The sequence below is a fragment of the Gadus morhua genome, chromosome 7, assembly GCF_902167405.1.
Source record: "Gadus morhua chromosome 7, gadMor3.0, whole genome shotgun sequence".
Lineage (NCBI taxonomy): Eukaryota > Metazoa > Chordata > Actinopteri > Gadiformes > Gadidae > Gadus > Gadus morhua.
Window position 1 is genome coordinate 34,008,871 of NC_044054.1, and position 17,840 is coordinate 34,026,710.

The 17,840-nt window shown below is 49.1% G+C and overlaps 1 protein-coding gene across 6 annotated transcripts in view; it reads left to right on the top strand.

Annotated features, from left to right (window-relative positions):
• The first annotated feature begins 1,180 nt into the window (after window positions 1-1,180).
• The window catches only part of smyd4 (SET and MYND domain containing 4), a 16,938-nt gene continuing 278 nt past the window's right edge, over window positions 1,181-17,840 (top strand). Inside the window, exons 1-10 of one of the 6 annotated variants that reach the window (XM_030361603.1) lie at window positions 1,181-1,273; window positions 1,524-1,658; window positions 2,232-2,379; window positions 3,898-3,987; window positions 6,644-7,643; window positions 13,545-13,751; window positions 13,997-14,256; window positions 14,404-14,533; window positions 16,515-16,631; window positions 17,009-17,132. In XM_030361603.1, coding sequence (XP_030217463.1) covers window positions 1,525-1,658; window positions 2,232-2,379; window positions 3,898-3,987; window positions 6,644-7,643; window positions 13,545-13,751; window positions 13,997-14,256; window positions 14,404-14,533; window positions 16,515-16,631; window positions 17,009-17,132 — 2,210 coding nt within the window. In that variant the 5' untranslated portion in view covers window positions 1,181-1,273; window position 1,524. The other 5 variants (XM_030361606.1, XM_030361604.1, XM_030361602.1 and 2 more) reach the window with 5 other exon arrangements.

Genomic DNA, 17,840 nt, shown 5'->3' on the forward strand with positions numbered 1-17,840 from the left:
ACTGGCTAGTTCACTTAGTGAACACAGAACTCTGCTACTGACTGGTTAGTTCACTTAGTGAACACAGAGGTCTGCTACTGACTGGTTAGTTCACTTAGTGAACACAGATGTCAGGTACGGACTGGTTAGTTCACTTAGTGAACACAGATGTCTGCTACTGACTGGTTAGTTCACTTAGTGAACACAGATGTCTGCTACTGACTGGTTAGTTCACTTAGTGAACACAGATGTCGGGTACTGACTGGTTAGTTCACTTAGTGAACACAGATGTCTGCTACTGACTGGTTAGTTCACTTAGTGAACACAGAGGTCTGCTACTGACTGGTTAGTTCACTTAGTGAACACAGATGTCAGGTACGGACTGGTTAGTTCACTTAGTGAACACAGAACTCTGCTACTGACTGGTTAGTTCACTTAGTGATAACAATAGACTAGAATATAACATATGTTTTCGATATCAAAGTCTTTAATATCGAACACATACTACAACATAATACAATCTTTAAGATCAAATCAAACACATGCTATAACATAATATAAGTCTTTAATATCTAACACATACTTTAACTTAATAGAACTCTTTCAAATCGAACACATACTATAATATAATAGAAGTGTTTAATATAAAACACATACTACAACATAATCGAAGACTAATATGTAACAAATACTATAATACAATAGAAGTGTTTAAAATCGAACACCTGCTATAATATAATATCAATCTTTAATATCTTACACATACTATAACATAATCGAATACTTTAATATCTAACACATACAATAACAAAAAATAAGTCTTTAATATCTAACACATACTATAATATAATAGAAGTGTTTAATATCTTACGCAAACTATAATATAATAGAACTCTTTAATATCTAACCCATACTATAATATAATACAAGTGTTTAAAATCTGACTCATACAGTAATATATTCAAAGTCTTTAATCTGTAACACATACTATAATATAATATAACTCTTTAATATCTAACACACACTGTAATATAATAGAAGTCTTTAATATATAACACATACTATAATATAATAGAAGTGTTTAATATCAACAAATACTTTAATATAATATAACTCTCTCATGACACATACTATAAGATAATATAAGTGTTTAATATCTAACACACACCTCTATCGCCCCCTTGTGGCTTGATCGTGTTTCTGTTTGTGATGATTTCGTCGGCTCAACTATCAGGAGCAGAACTACACTTCCGGGATGTAATAAATGGTTCTTCAAAGTAGTAGTCGGAAAGTAGTAAGTAGCGACTCGGGCGTTGAACAGGACGGGGCTAAAGACGAAGCGGCTTTTACTCTGAAGACCAAAATTATAACCGTATTATTATTAATGGCTTTTATACATTAGTTTGACGGTTGTGCGAGACTGTAAATCACTTCCTGATTTTACACTTGACGCTGTTAGAAGTTACTCATTGAGTAGTTCATTATAAGAGCTTATTAAGATATATACATACATATCGATATATCTCTCTCTCTATACGCTTCAGGATGGACATTCCACGTGTTCCGTGGCAGGAGCATGTTGCCCAGCGGTGGAGAGGACTTTCTCCTGGGGACCGGCGGAGGTTCACATCCCTGCAGGACATCGACGCTGTCTTCAAGTTCGCTGCTGAACAGACAACGTGAGGAGACTGATGGGATGTGATGACAACGTGAGGGAGACTGATGGGTTGTGATGACAACGTGAGGAGACAGATGGGATGTGATGACACCGTGAGGAGACTGGTGTGATGAGGATGGATGTCATCGCTGCTTCTCTCAGTGTCATTATCTATTGAGTGGCTAGTAAGCTTCACATCGGATAAAGTGCATCAACTAAACTATTTTCTGTAGTAACCCTGCTTTAACTCGCAAGCAGCACACATGTTATTTGGATGAACTCTCTTAACGCCAAACATGCACTGATCTATTTACATATCGTTTTATAATATTATATAATTATAATATACATCATATTTAACCTCTCGCTCTGTTGAGCACCTAATCACAGCATTAACATTGACACTTTACTGTATAGTGTGTATAGTATTAAGTAGTGATGTATAGGGACAGTAATTATTATCGAGCTATGTGTAAAGGTAACTTAAAGCACCAGGAGTCCTGATGGTAACAAGGCAGAAGCAGAAAGCAGTGGTTTGGGGATTTAGTGGACTGGTTATTTCCTGAATGCTGTTAATGGTTTCTGCTTCTTCCAGCAGTGAAGAAGATGTGGATGTTCTGCAAGGGATCGCCAAGGGTTACCGGGTGCAGAAGGACGCAGCGCGAGCTGCCCTCTGCAGGGAGCGTGGAAACAGCAGCTTCCAGATCAGAGACTACACAGCTGCTGCGCTACACTACTCACAGGTGAACCGCTACACCACCGCTACACTACTCACAGGTGACCCGCTACACCACGCTACACTACTCACAGGTGAACCGCTACACCACGCTACACTACTCACAGGTGACCCGCTACACCACGCTACACTACTCACAGGTGACCCGCTACACCACGCTACACTACTCACAGGTGACCCGCTACACTACTCACAGGTGACCCGCTACACTACTCACAGGTGACCCGCTACACCACGCTACACTACTCACAGGTGACCCGCTACACTATTCACAGGTGACCCGCTACACTACTCACAGGTGAACAGCTACACCGCCGCTACACTACTCACAGGTGAACCGCTACACCACCGCTACACTACTCACAGGTCACCCGCTACACCACCGCTACACTACTCACAGGTGAACCGCTATACTACTCATAGGTGAACTGCTACACCGCCGCTACACTACTCACAGGTGACCTCTACACCACCGCTACACTACTCACAGGTGACCCGCTACACCACGCTACACTACTCACAGGTGACCCGCTACACCACGCTACACTACTCACAGGTGACCCGCTACACCACGCTACACTACTCACAGGTACACCACCGCTACACTACTCACAGGTGAACAGCTACACCGCCGCTACACTACTCACAGGTGAACCGCTACTGGGATGAGTTCACAGCTGCACACAGCTGTCAAATGGTGCAGGAATCACATTAATTGTATTGTTACTTTATTCATTAATTTTATATTATTGCCAACGTTGTATTGCCATTCAAATATCCACTGACTTTAAGGAGACTACTTCATTAACAGAGGGAATATGAATAAGTACATGTTGCTCTACTTCCTGACAGTATTTAACGAAACACTAGGACTTTTCAGTACTATGGGACAGTATAGAAAGAATCACTATGACTGTTCAGTACTATGGGACAGTATAGAAAGAAACATTATGAATCTTCAGTACTATGGGACAGCATAGAAAGAAACACTATGACTGTTCAGTACTATGGGACAGTATAGAAAGAAACACTAGGACTTTTCAGTACTATGGGACAGTATAGAAAGAAACACTGACTGTTCAGTACTATGGGACAGTATAGAAAGAAACACTGACTGTTCAGTACTATGGGACAGTATAGAAAGAAACACTATGACTGTTCAGTACTATGGGACAGTATAGTAAGAAACACTATGACTGTTATGACTTTGCTAGTACTGTGTTCAGTGCTTCACCGTTCACAGTGCTGTGGTCTCTGTGTTGCAGGGTGTGTGTTCAGTGCTTCACCGTTCACAGTGCTGTGGTCTCTGTGTTGCAGGGTGTGTGTTCAGTGCTCCACCGTTCACAGTGCTGTGGTCTCTGTGTTGCAGGGTGTGTGTTCAGTGCTCCACCGTTCACAGTGCTGTGGTCTCTGTGTTGCAGGGTGTGTGTTCAGTGCTACACCGTTCACAGTGCTGTGGTCTCTGTGTTGCAGGGTATGTGTTCAGTGCTCCACCGTTTACATTGCTGTGGTCTCTGTGTTGCAGGGTGTGTGTTCTTCCCCCCGGGGTTCCGAGCAGCTCTCTCTGTGCTATGCCAACCGGTCTGCGTCGCTCTTCCATTTACAGCGGTACCAGGTCAGAGAGTCTGAATAGATAGTAGATAGTACTGCTATCGTGGCTGTAACACGGGGAATTGGTTAGCCTAGCGATTGTTGTACTTGCACTTGGTTCTATGAACTTCCTTTCTGTACCGACAGCGATATATTGATGCACTTCTTATGACAAATGTACTTATTGTAAGTCGCTTTGGATAAAAGCGTCTGCTAAATGCCCTAAATGTAAATGTAAATGATGAATGATTAAGACTCTCTGAACATCTGTTTTCAGGGTGTTTCAGTGTATAATACAGTTATGTATCAGTCAGTTTATTTTCAATGTTTTTCACAAATTTGTACCAATAGTAATTAAAGGGGTAGTTTATTTAGGACATCGGACCTCATTTCCAAGTGAGCTAGTGCGTTTCTACACCCGAGGTTAAATCAATTATAACACCAGACTATCGATGTAAATGTTTGTGTTGATAGAATAATGATGAAAATAAAACTATTCTTCGCGGATAGTTAGTCGTTTATACTTCCCTGTAGTTGGAAGCAGGCTACGGCAGCGGCGGACTGATATTACGTTGGCACCTACCATGTCCCAACTTGAGTGCGCTTCTCTGTTTACTTTCTGTTGTATTGAATTGGCTGCTAAGTTTGACCAAGCAAAGGAAAATTCCGCTGCTGCTGAGAAAGTAGTCCAGGGGTTTTTCTAGAAAAAATTCACAAGGGGGAAAACATCAATGGCGAGGGCAGGGGCGATTCTAGGGAGTGTGGGGGCCCTAGGCAGAGGATTGTTGTTGGGGGGGGGGGTGGGGGGGGGGGCTTCCGCGGTGCGGAGCTTTTGAAAATTTGCAAGACAATCCTTGCTTTTCTTCACCCCGCGGCACGACATTTTAAAAACACTAGCCGCGTTTACATGGACACATCTGTTCCGCATAGATTTCTATGCGGAACAGAAAATGGGTATGTATACGCCTCATTCGGAATACAATTATCTGTTCGGCATAGATTCTATGCCGAATAGAATAGGTGGTGTAGTCCGTTTTAAATCGCCATGTATACACTTATTCCGAATAGATTGGGGTTTAACTTAGAGCAGCCGCAGTAGTTCGCAGGTCCACTGAGCTCCGTCTGTACTTTTAAGCACACCGAACCTCACCGCTGTCAAGGAAAGTGGATTTATTGCCTGATTCACGTCTTTGTTATCACTCCGTAAAAGTAGTCCGGTAAGCGTGTCCGGTTGCTAAGCGACGGGACATGGGTGTTTATTAATGACGTGTCCGCGCGCGTCCGAGATAACTGTAAATGAGTAGGCTACTACTAGTACTTTTGCAGGCTGAACGTTAAAATACTTCTTAACTTAGAGAGATGGCAGCTGCAGTAATGCGCAATTGGACCTTCGAGGATTTGGTCACTAATTCCCGTAAGACCACTCTCTCCCACCAGTCTTGGCTGCGGACTCGCATCCAAATTCCTATTTTTTTGCGGCGGAGCTTAGGGTAAATATAAAGATCTGACGAGAAATTGACGTTGCTGCGCTGTCCTCCTCCTTCTTAATTGAAGGAGCAGGCAGAGAAAAGCTCTCTCCTGCTGTGCTTTCATTAAAATCAAATTTAAAATCCCCGATAGTGATAAGATATCCATTATGTCGCCGCCGGTCCAGAGATGTGTCAAGTGTGCACATAACAGACACTTTTGTTACTGCCATGTATACAGTACATTCGGAACACATTTTAGGAACAGATCTATGCCGCATAGAAATCTATGCGGATCAGATGTGCCATGTAAACGCGGCTACTGTAAACTAAGTCACCAAACGCTATATTTTCTTTCTTCTCAGACACTCTCAGATTCACTGAACTGATACATTTGGTTCGGGAGAAGAGATAAAAGCTGGCCTACACTGTAAACTGATTGGTTGACTTACCGATCCAGGCCAATCAGGAGGCGCCTGAGGCTCACGTGCACACTGCTTCATGCACAGTTTCTAGATCCCTTTCTGTTGTGCTGCGCGCTCGCTACACAGATGCGAACGCGGTTAGGAGCACGTCTGTCTCCTGTGCGCGGTCTTGCTCGCTCGCTCTCCATTCCGGGAGATTTTAAGTAATTTAAAATTTTCGACAAGGAGGCGCTGGGTTGAAACAAGGAGGCGCAGCGCCCCTCTTTCCCGGTTTAGATTAACCCCTGTAGTCCCTCAAACTTTAATGCGATCATTGCGATGCATGGATATCATTTTATTTCTATCCTTATTCTACCAACCAAGGCATTTACATCGATAATCTGGCGTTATGATTTATTTGCCTCGGGTGTACTGTGGAGTGGGTAAGACGCTAGCCTAGCACCAGCAATCCCCTCAACTAGAAGGACTGAATTAAACGTGTTGGAAACGGTCTCCAATGATAAATAACACACTGGCTCACTTGGAAATGAGGTCGGATGTCCAAAATCCAGAACCACCCCTTTAAGTAACCATCACTGATAATAATAATAAATGACATTTACATAGTGCTTAATATGGTACTCTAAGATGCTTAACAATGACTTTGAAGTCCTGATGGAGTGGAGCACGATGTAGAAAATGGCTCCTTTACGTTTGTGTGTCATCCTCTGGCTCAGCTGGTTCATCTCCTCTGTTATCATCATTCTATATCTTGTCTATTATCTTTCTTCTGACCGGTCTCTACTCCCAGGAGGCCCTGGCCGACGTGGCCAGCGCCCTGCAGCACGGCTATCCTCCTCACCTGAGGCCCAAGCTGGAGGGCCGGCGGGGGCAGTGCCTGGGACGGCTGTCTGAGGGGGGGGGGGCGGAGCCTAAAGACTCAGGGGGGAAGGACGGCCCCCACGACGACCCGTCTCCATCTGAACACCGGGTGGTCGCTAGTGGGGATCCCGGTGCTCAGATCTCCCCCTGCGTGTCGGTCTACTTCCACCCAGAAAAAGGTAGACATCTGGTGGCCACTGAAGGGGTGGCAGCAGGGGGGCTGATCATGGTAGACCAGCCCTACAGCTGCGTCCTCGTACCCGGGACCGAGGCCCTCAAAGGGAAGCCGGGGAGGAGGAACCAGGTGGAAGCGGCGTCCTTCGGGACGGAGGACCGGCGATGTCACCGGTGTCTCCGTGAGACCCTGAGCGCACTGCCCTGCGAGGGCTGCTGCTACAGCCGCTACTGCTCGGAGGCCTGCCGCCAAGGGGCCCGGGAGGAGCACCACCGCTGGGAGTGCCCCGTCGGAGCGGAGCTGGCCGTGACGGGGCTGATGTCCCAGCTGGCGCTCCGGGTGGCGCTGAAGGCGGGGTGGGAGAATGTCCAGAGGGCGCGGAAATCGGTCACGGAACGGGAGTCGTACGGACCAAAGCTTCCGGGCGGCGTCTCCGTTGACGCTTCGCCCGCCACGGACGAAGGCCACCCTTCTGACGTCTACGTCAGCGTCTACCGCCTGCTCCATCACCTGGGTCGCCAGAGCCCCGAGCTACGCTTCCTGTGCGCGGTCACCATAGCGACCCTCTTCCTGATGCTGAGGCGGGCGGGGCCGCCGCCCACCTCTTGGGGCGGCGGCGGATCCCCTCGGACGAACCTCAGCCAAGAAGACGCAGGCTGGCTCCCAGAGCACTGGCTGCTGGGTAGTGTAGTTCTGAGGCACATGCTGCAGCTGAGGTGTAACGCGCAGGCGGTCAGCGTCCTCCAGGCTGAAGGTAGGAGCAGCTTACCTCTTCTGGTGTTGGTTAGGGGTTAGGGCAGGGGTCGGCAACCTTTGTGACATGGAGTGCCAGTTTGAAATTTTCTTCTCATCTAGTGTGCCATTATCAACAATAACGCAAAGTTAAATTATGTCACAATTTAATTTTTTTCCAATATACCTGGAATTTTATTCTCAACAATAACAGTATCTGTATTCTTAACAAAATAGCCACATCAATAATTCAAAGACTGAAAAACAGCTACACATTTAAACTAAAACTAGTGTAGGCTGAGGCAACATCAAATTATCAGATGCCTACCAGAACCCTGGCTGTGATCCCTGGCTTTTATCAACAATAATGCAAAGATAAATTATGACACAAAATACAAAAATATTTACAATATACCTGGAATTTGATTCTCAACAACAACAGTATCTGTAATCATATCAAAATAGCCACATCAACATTTCAAAGACTGAAAAACAGCTACACATTTAAACTCAAACCAGTGCAGGCTGAGGCAACATCCAATGTTCAAATGATTACCAGACAGTCAGTGTGATCCCTGGCCCTGCTTTGCTTGACTGAGCTCTGTGATCTGTGGCTTGTAGTTAGTTACTTTGAGTAGCAAACATGCCTCAGAGTGCTCCGTTGTTAACCGACTGCGGGTGGGGCTGAGCACATGTTTCATGTGTGAGAACACCTGCTCACAGAGATATGTTGACCCGAAGACTGACAGCAGCGCCAGTGCAATGCCCCGGAGACAGCTGAATTTCTCAGGTGCAGATGTCCAGCAGATGAGGATGTGGGCTCTGTGATCTTTCACTGGTGTGGCTTCCAACAGTTTTCTGAGCTCTGCAAACTTGGTCACCCACAGTGTTGAGCTCTTCAGCTCAATCAGCTGCATTTCCATGTCCTCTGTATCCATCCAGTCGATCAGAGTAGCATCCAAATCATGTCCATCAAAGCTGTCGGGCTTGATCAACATCGAGAACATTGGTCCGTACCTTTTAAAATCGACAAATCGCGTTGTGAACTCCGCCTCCAGCACACGCATGTACGCGGTTATTTCAGCGGTGTTGATGTTGCGCAGGGAGGACAGCTCTCTCAGGTGTCGGAAATAGCGGAATGTGGAGGTGGAAATGTCATCTGAGAATACTGCCAGCTTACCGACAAAAGCCGTCCATGTCTCAAACATGTCCAAAACAGTTTGTCCTGCACCTTGCAGTCTGAGATTGAGCACATTCAGATGTCCCGTAATGTCCGCCAGAAACATAAGTTTCACAATCCATTTCTCGTCCTCCAGTTCTGGATACTTTTGGCCCTTTTCAGCCAGAAAGGCCTTGATAGCATCAAGACAGCTGACAAATCGCTCCAGAACTTTTCCGCAACTCAGCCATTTCACTGCTGAGTGGAGCGGCAGATCTGTGTATGCGCTGTCCAGCTCCTCGAGCAGGGACTGAAACTGCCGATGCGTCAGTGCAGATCGCTTCACTATGAAGTTAATAATCTTGGTCACCGTGGCCATAACTTCATTGAGATCGGAATTTGACATTTTTGCACACAGATTCTCCTGATGTATTATGCAGTGGAGTTTCATGATGGGGTGGCCGACTTTTTCTTCTATCAGTTTGACAGCGCCCTTGTGTCTCCCAACCATAGCGGGGGCGCCGTCTGTGGTCACTGCAAACACCTTTCTGATGTTAATCCCTCGTTCTTCAAAATGTTAAATTAATGCCTTGGCTACGTCTTCACCTTTTGTAGTGTCAGGCATTGGCTTCAAGCAGCATAGTTCCTCTCTGACAGTTGAATCACAGTACCTTGCCATGACTGCCAAACGCGGGATGTCATTCACATCCACACTTTCATCAAGTGCAATGCTAAATACCGCAGCATCTTTTAATCCAGCTGTTTGCTGAGCTCTGACATTTTCAGCCATTTCATCAATACGTCGCTGAGCACTTCTAGCTGACGTGGGAATGTCCTTTATTCGTGACTTGATCGTTTCTTTATTTGGCAAGCTTTCAAAAAGAGCATCTGAACAACTGAGGAAAGCCTCCTTAATAAATTTCCCATCTGTAAACGGCTTCCCATGCTTTGCAATGCAATGCGCAATGCGATAACTTGCTTCTGTCCCGTGATCTTTAGCAGTGGTAAAAACCTTGAAGGAGCTAGCCTGTTTTTCATATCTGGACACAGCACGTTTGATTGACTCTACTTTGTCTGCTTGGTCTTTGAAGGTCTTCTCGTGCTTCGTCTCAAAATGACGCTTAACACTTGACGTTCTGCACACAACATTCTCACAGCATAAAGTGCACACAGCACGGTCCTTCACAAATACAAAACCAAACTCTTGTGTCCAGCAGCACTGGAATGGCCTAGTTTTAGCTGCAGCGGGTGTTGCCATTGTTCACAATATCACGCTCTGTCATTAATTTATGTCAGCACGAAGACAGCGGACAGTGCGCTTGAATTTCAAACACTTTGATCTGAAATTCTGCCGCTGCAACCTGACCAATGGCCACACTCCAACATCAAATCCAGTGGTGTCCTCCGGGTCCTAGTGCCGGCAGACAAAAGACGGCTTTTTTTTGCTTTATTTTAACGGGACAGAAAAAGGGAGTATCGTAACACTGAGGTGCCGTGCCAGTGTTTATTCTGCGGCGTGCCAACCGTGGCAAGCGTGCCATAGGTTGCCGACCCCTGGGTTAGGGTTAACCCTAACCCCTAACCCTAACTCTTTTGGGGCCCTATCTTGCATCCAGCGCAATTGACATAATCACTGGCGCATGTATCGTTGCTAGTCTGCAACTGGCGCAGAGCGTTCTTTTCCCTCCTGCGCCACGTGTCGGTAAATTAGGGAATGATCTTGTGCCCCCAGGGGCGGCTCGGCGAAAGGAGGAGGCGTGTTCTGGCGCAAACGTTCCCTGGTGCTATCTTGCAGTTTCAGAAACCACTTGCGCCACAAACCAGGAAATGCCTGGTTTAAAGTCAGTGTTGTTCAGATGCTATTTTAAGGGCGCATGCATAATGTTGCTTGTGCACCTCGCACATACACTTTGCTTCTCTCATCTACCTAGCCTCACATTCTTGGTAAATTATTAGGGAAAGAACAGCTGATACAGCGTTAATAAGTTGTACTTTTAGATCAATGTATCTGCAAACACCGTACAGCAAACACATATTTTCTTGACACAGACATCGTGTACATGCTCATAACTTTTAGGATTGATGAGTATTTGATCGTGAGAAAACATGGTTTTCCGCGAGTGAGTGTTTAAAAGAATGTATGAATGTGTGCGCGCGTGTGTGTATGTGTAACACTCGAGCGGGCGCACACTCGAGTGGGCGCGTGTGTGTGCGTCCATCTGTTTAAATACACGCAAACTAAAGACGTAACGCATCATACAGTCCATGGCAATGTATATTAACGGGGGTACACATGCATATCAGGAACACAAGTTGATAACGATAATGCATACAATACTGATAAGAAAACAATGTTTATAATGTATCGCGTATATCATTAAATAACACCAAAATTTGTCAACATTTATTTGAGGACTCAGTATTTCTGAAGTTCTGGAAGAAAACCTTATTCCATGTGTTAATTAGGCCATATTATTTAGCCATAAACTGAGCCATTTGAAGTTTGTAATTCATGTGCATCTGTCTCATCGGAGACTGCAGACGTGCTGTCAAAATATCAACTTGTCAGATTCAAATGCGCTCATGGCTCTTAAAGGGGATGGGAGCTGGCACTCTCATTGGTTTGTTGCACGTTACGCCCAAACCACACCTACGGGTAATCAGCTACTTCAGACCAACCCTTTTTAGATTAGCTCCGGGCGCAAGAGTCATTTTTCGCGCCGGTAAACTAGCGACATCGCCATAGAACCGCCCACAGAGCTACTTGCACTTGGCGCTTCTCACTTGCGTTTCGGAGCGTTAACATAGGGCCCTCGGTGTTGGTCATAGGGCCCTCGGTGTTGGTCATAGGGCCCTCGGTGTTGGTCGTTGGGCCCTCGGTGTTGGTCGTTGGGCCCTCGGTGTTGGTCATAGGGCCCTCGGTGTTGGTCATAGGGACCTCGGTGTTGGTCATAGGGCCCTCGGTGTTGGTCATAGGGCCCTCGGTGTTGGTCGTTGGGCCCTCGGTGTTGTTCGTTGGGCCCTCTTGTTGGTCATAGGGCCCTCGGTGTTGGTCGTTGGGCCCTCGGTGTTGGTCATAGGGCCCTCGGTGTTGGTCATAGGGCCCTCGGTGTTGGTCGTTGGGCCCTCGGTGTTGGGCATAGGGCCCTCGGTGTTGGTCGTTGGGCCCTCGGTGTTGGTCATAGGGCCCTCGGTGTTGGTCGTTGGGCCCTCGGTGTTGGGCATAGGGCCCTCGGTGTTGGTCGTTGGGCCCTCGGTGTTGGTCATAGGGCCCTCGGTGTTGGTCATAGGGCCCTCGGTGTTGGTCGTTGGGCCCTCGGTGTTGGGCATAGGGCCCTCGGTGTTGGTCGTTGGGCCCTCGGTGTTGGTCATAGGGCCCTCGGTGTTGGTCGTTGGGCCCTCGGTGTTGGGCATAGGGCCCTCGGTGTTGGTCGTTGGGCCCTCGGTGTTGGTCATAGGGCCCTCGGTGTTGGTCATAGGGCCCTCGGTGTTGGTCGTTGGTCCCTCGGTGTTGGTCGTTGGGCCCTCGGTGTTGGTCGTTGGGCCCTCGGTGTTGGTCATAGGGCCCTCGGTGTTGGTCGTTGGGCCCTCGGTGTTGGTCATAGGGCCCTCGGTGTTGGTCGTTGGGCCCTCGGTGTTGGTCGTTGGGCCCTCGGTGTTGGTCATAGGGCCCTCGGTGTTGGTCGTTGGGCCCTCGGTGTTGGTCATAGGGCCCTCGGTGTTGGTCATAGGGCCCTCGGTGTTGGTCGTTGGGCCCTCGGTGTTGGTCGTTGGGCCCTCGGTGTTGGTCATAGGGCCCTCGGTGTTGGTCATAGGGCCCTCGGTGTTGGTCATAGGGCCCTCGGTGTTGGTCGTTAGGCCCTCGGTGTTGGTCGTTGGGCCCTCGGTGTTGGTGGTTGGGCGCAGAGGGTGAGAGGGGAACACTGTTGGACACATCACGCCTCCTTTCGCTCGGCGAAAGGAGGAGGCGTGTTCTGGCGCAAACGTTCCCTGGTGCTATCTTGCAGTTTCAGAAACCACTTGCGCCACAAACCAGGAAATGCCTGGTTTAAAGTCAGTGTTGTTCAGATGCTATTTTAAGGGCGCATGCATAATGTTGCTTGTGCACCTCGCACATACACTTTGCTTCTCTCATCTACCTAGCCTCACATTCTTGGTAAATTATTAGGGAAAGAACAGCTGATACAGCGTTAATAAGTTGTACTTTTAGATCAATGTATCTGCAAACACCGTACAGCAAACACATATTTTCTTGACACAGACATCGTGTACATGCTCATAACTTTTAGGATTGATGAGTATTTGATCGTGAGAAAACATGGTTTTCCGCGAGTGAGTGTTTAAAAGAATGTATGAATGTGTGCGCGCGTGTGTGTATGTGTAACACTCGGTGTTGGTCGTTGGGCCCTCGGTGTTGGTCGTTGGGCCCTCGGTGTTGGTCATAGGGCCCTCGGTGTTGGTCGTTGGGCCCTCGGTGTTGGTCATAGGGCCCTCGGTGTTGGTCATAGGGCCCTCGGTGTTGGTCATAGGGCCCTCGGTGTTGGTCGTTGGGCCCTCGGTGTTGGTCGTTGGGCCCTCGGTGTTGGTCATAGGGCCCTCGGTGTTGGTCATAGGGCCCTCGTTAGGCCCTCGGTGTTGGTCGTTGGGCCCTCGGTGTTGGTGGTTGGGCGCAGAGGGTGAGAGGGGAACACTGTTGGACACATCACGCCTGTTCAGAGGGACGTCCATCAGAAGAGCTTTCCTCCAGTCCTTCTCCTCCTCCAGGTGCCGGGGGCTCCAGGGTTCAGGCCGTGCACGAGGTCCAACTCGCCAGCGCTCTGTTCCCCGCCCTCAGCCTCCTCAACCACGGCTGCCGCCCCAACACCAGCCTGCAGTTCAGCCCCCCGCCAGCAGGGCCCCCCGGAGGGGTCACACTGGCAGTCAGAGCGGCGGAGGACATCGCTCCCGGACAGGAGGTCCTGCACTGCTATGGTGAGGGCCGGGGGGGGGGGGGGGGGGGGGGGGTTAGTCACTAAGGATCACTAAGCATCAGGACCTGTATGATAAGGCTGATCAGTGGGGGGCGGTGGGATAGCAATAGAGATCACTGGGCCAGTCTGCTGGTGTACTGGACAGTTCTTAGAACAGTCATTAGTTCTGAATCAAACCACCCGTTACCACATGGAGGGGCTAGAGCCGCAGAACAACACGACTAAGAGCCTCCTGTCCTCCTTCAGGTCCTCACAGCAGCAGAATGCAGACCCCTGAGCGCCAGCGCCTCCTGCTGGCGCAGTACTACTTCCACTGTGGCTGCGCCGCCTGCTCCCAGCAGCCTGGAGGCCCGTCTGGAGGTCTGCCCGGAGGCCCGTCTGGAGGCCCATCTGGAGGCCCTTCTGGAGGCCCATCTGGAGGCCTGTCTGGAGGCCTGTCTGGAGGCCCGTCCGGAGGCACGGAGCTCCAGGGCCTCCAGTGTGAGGTGTGCAGGAGCCCCCTGCAGGTTTGACTCCACACTGCACCTCACTGCGGAGTCGGGGTTCACTGTATTATATTATTTAATATATATTATATTATTTAAAGAGGCTCATGTTGGCTGTTGTTCAGCCTGTGTTATGCATCATGTGACTGGGTCCACTGTGGTCCTCAGATCTGTGCGGACGGGAGGGGGGGGGCGGTCTGCGGCCGGGCCCCCTGCTGCTCTGAGCTGAGCCTCAGACTGCAGGAGGTCAAGGGTCACCTGGAGACGGCTGGGGGGCACCTGGACGGAGACCGGCCAGGTGAGTGCCGCCTCCACCCCCACCTCCACCACCTCCACCCCCACTGTCCACCACCTTCACCCCCACTGTCCACCACCTCCACCCCCACTGTCCACCACCTCCACCCCCACTGTCCTCCACCCCCACTGTCCACCACCTCCACCCCCACTGTCCACCACCTCCACCCCCACTGTCCACCCCCACCCCCACTGTCCTCCACCCCCACTGTCCTCCACCCCCACTGTCCACCACCTCCACCCCCACTGTCCTCCACCCCCACTGTCCACCACCTCCAACCCCACTGTCCACCACCTCCACCCCCACTGTCCTCCACCCCCACTGTCCACCACCTCCACCCCCACTGTCCTCCACCCCCACTGTCCTCCACCCCCACTGTCCACCACCTCCACCCCCACTGTCCTCCACCCCCACTGTCCACCACCTCCACCCCCACTGTCCACCACCCCCACTGTCCACCACCTCCACCCCCACTGTCCTCCACCCCCACTGTCAGCCACCTCCACCCCCACTGTCCTCCACCTCCACCCCCACTGTCCACCACCTCCACCCCCACTGTCCACCACCCCCACTGTCCACCACCTCCACCCCCACTGTCCTCCACCCCCACTGTCAGCCACCTCCACCCCCACTGTCCTCCACCTCCACCCCCACTGTCCACCACCTCCACCCCCACTGTCCACCACCTCCACCCCCACTGTCCACCACCTCCACCCCCACTGTCCTCCACCCCCACTGTCAGCCACCTCCACCCCCACTGTCCTCCACCTCCACCCCCACTGTCCACCACCTCCACCCCCACTGTCCACCACCCCCACCCCCACTGTCCACCACCTCCACCCCCACTGTCCACCACCTCCACCCCCACCCCCACTGTCCACCACCTCCACCCCCACTGTCCACCACCTCCACCCCCACTGTCCACCTCCACCACCTCCACCCCCACTGTCCACCACCCCCACTGTCCACCACCTCCACCCCCACCCCCACTGTCCATCTCCACCCCAACTGTCCACCCCCACTGTCCACCTCCACCACCCCCACCTCCACCACCTCCTGTTGTTCAGTGTTATGTTCTGTTGTGTGTTGTTTTGTTCAGTATGATGTTGTGTTGTTCAGTGTGTTGTGTTCAGTGTGATGTTGGTATGATGTTGTGTTGTTCAGTATGATGTTGTGTTGTTCAGTATGGTGTTGTTTTCAGTATGATGTTGTGTTGTTCAGTATGATGTTGTGTTGTTCAGTGTGTTCGTGTTCAGTGTGATGTTGGTATGATGTTGTGTTGTTCAGTATGATGTTGTGTTGTTCAGTATGGTGTTGTGTTCAGTATGATGTTGTGTTGTTCAGTATGATGTTGTGTTGTTCAGTATGATGTTGTGTTGTTCAGTATGATGTTGTGTTGTTCAGTATGTGTTGTTCAGTATGATGTTGTGTTGTTCAGTATGATGTTGTTTTGTTCAGTATGGTTTTGTGTTGTGTTTTGTTCAGTGTGATGTTGTGTTGTTCAGTATGATGTTGTGTTGTTCAGTGTGTTGTGTTCAGTGTGATGTTGGTATGATGTTGTGTTGTTCATTATGGTTTTGTGTTGTGTTGTTGTGTTGTTCAGTATGATGTTGTGTTGTTCAGTGTGTTGTGTTCAGTGTGATGTTGGTATGATGTTGTGTTGTTCAATATGATGTTGTGTTGTTCAGTATGGTTTTGTGTTGTGTTTTGTTCAGTGTTGTGTTGTTGTGTTGTTCAGTATGATGTTGTGTTGTTCAGTGTGTTGTGTTCAGTGTGATGTTGGTGTTGTGTTGTTCAGTGTTGTGTTGTTCAGTATGGTGTTGTGTTGTTCAGTGTGTTGTGTTCAGTGTGATGTTGGTTTGATGTTGTGTTGTTCAGTGTTATGTTCTGTTGTGTGTTGTTGTGTTCAGTGTGATGTTGGTATGATGTTGTGTTGTTCAGTATGGTGTTGTGTTGTTCAGTATGGTGTTGTGTGTCTCCTCAGACGAGGCCCTGGTGTTGCTGAACAGCGCTTCCCACTCCGCTGGAGCGCTGCTCTCTGAGAGCCACCCCCTGCTGGGAGAGCTGGCGGACGCCCGCGCCCGCGCTCACGCTGCCCGGGGTCAGAGCACCGTCCTAACCCTAACCCTTTGAACCCTAACCCTTTGAACCCTAACCCTAGAACCCTAACCCTAACCCTAGAACTCTTTAGAAGTAGAGACCTTTACCTTGAAGGTGGAAAAAAAGAGTTGCAACCTTCAAATGTTATGAAATATGGTGTGCTTTAAGTACAAGTGTAGGACCATTATCCTGCTCCATCTTGTGTTTGTATAACTACTGCAATGTGAATATACAACACATTGGCTCACACACAGCCGCGGTACGCTCGTCCGTCCACTAGAGGGCAGACTCAGACCTGTTGGGGTTACTGCCCAGCTGTCCTCTCATACTGGAGACTCCTCTCAACAGTGATGCGGTTAACCCCTTGTTGTGCTGCAGGTGATTGGAGGAGGGCTGCAACCCAGCTGAAGCTCAGTACGGTGGCCACAGAGGTTCAGTACGGGGGGCGGAGCCTGGAGCTGGGACGCCAGCTCTTCAAACTGGCCCAGCTCCACTTCAACGGGTGAGCTCACCGCTATTACCCTCTTATTAATGAATTATGATGTATAGTAGAACTCACTTTGAAAGGACTTGGAGACCTAGATCCTGAGTCTGTATTACTCTATTCCTTAATATTGATTGGTAAGTTATTTATCAGACATCGTTACCCAGAGTTGATCAATGTCCATATTGAGTTGAGAGGCTTCTTGCTCACGGACTAACCCTAACCTCCATGTAGTCCAATAGCTGCAGTCTTTATATTAATCTTTTGTGGTTAACCCTAACCCAATCATGTGTGGTTAACCCTAGCCCTAACTCTAACCCTAACATGTGTGGTTAACCCTAACCCTAACCCTATCTTGTGTGGTTAGCCCTATCATTTGTGGTTAACCCTAACCCTATTTTGTCTGGTTAACCCTAACCCTATTTTGTGTGGTTAACCCTAACCCTGTCTTGTGTGGTTAACCCTAACCCTATCTTGTGTGGTTAACCCTAACCCTATAATTTGTGGTTAACCCTATCATGTGTGGTTAACCCTTACCCTATCTTGTGTGGTTAACCCTAACCCTATCATGTGTGGTTAACCCTAACCCTATCTTGTGTGGTTAACCCTATCATGTGTGGTTAACCCTTACCCTTACCTTATCTTGTGTGGTTAACCCTTACCCTATCTTGTGTGGTTAACCCTAACCCTTTCATGTGTGGTTAACCCTTATCCTTACCCTATCTT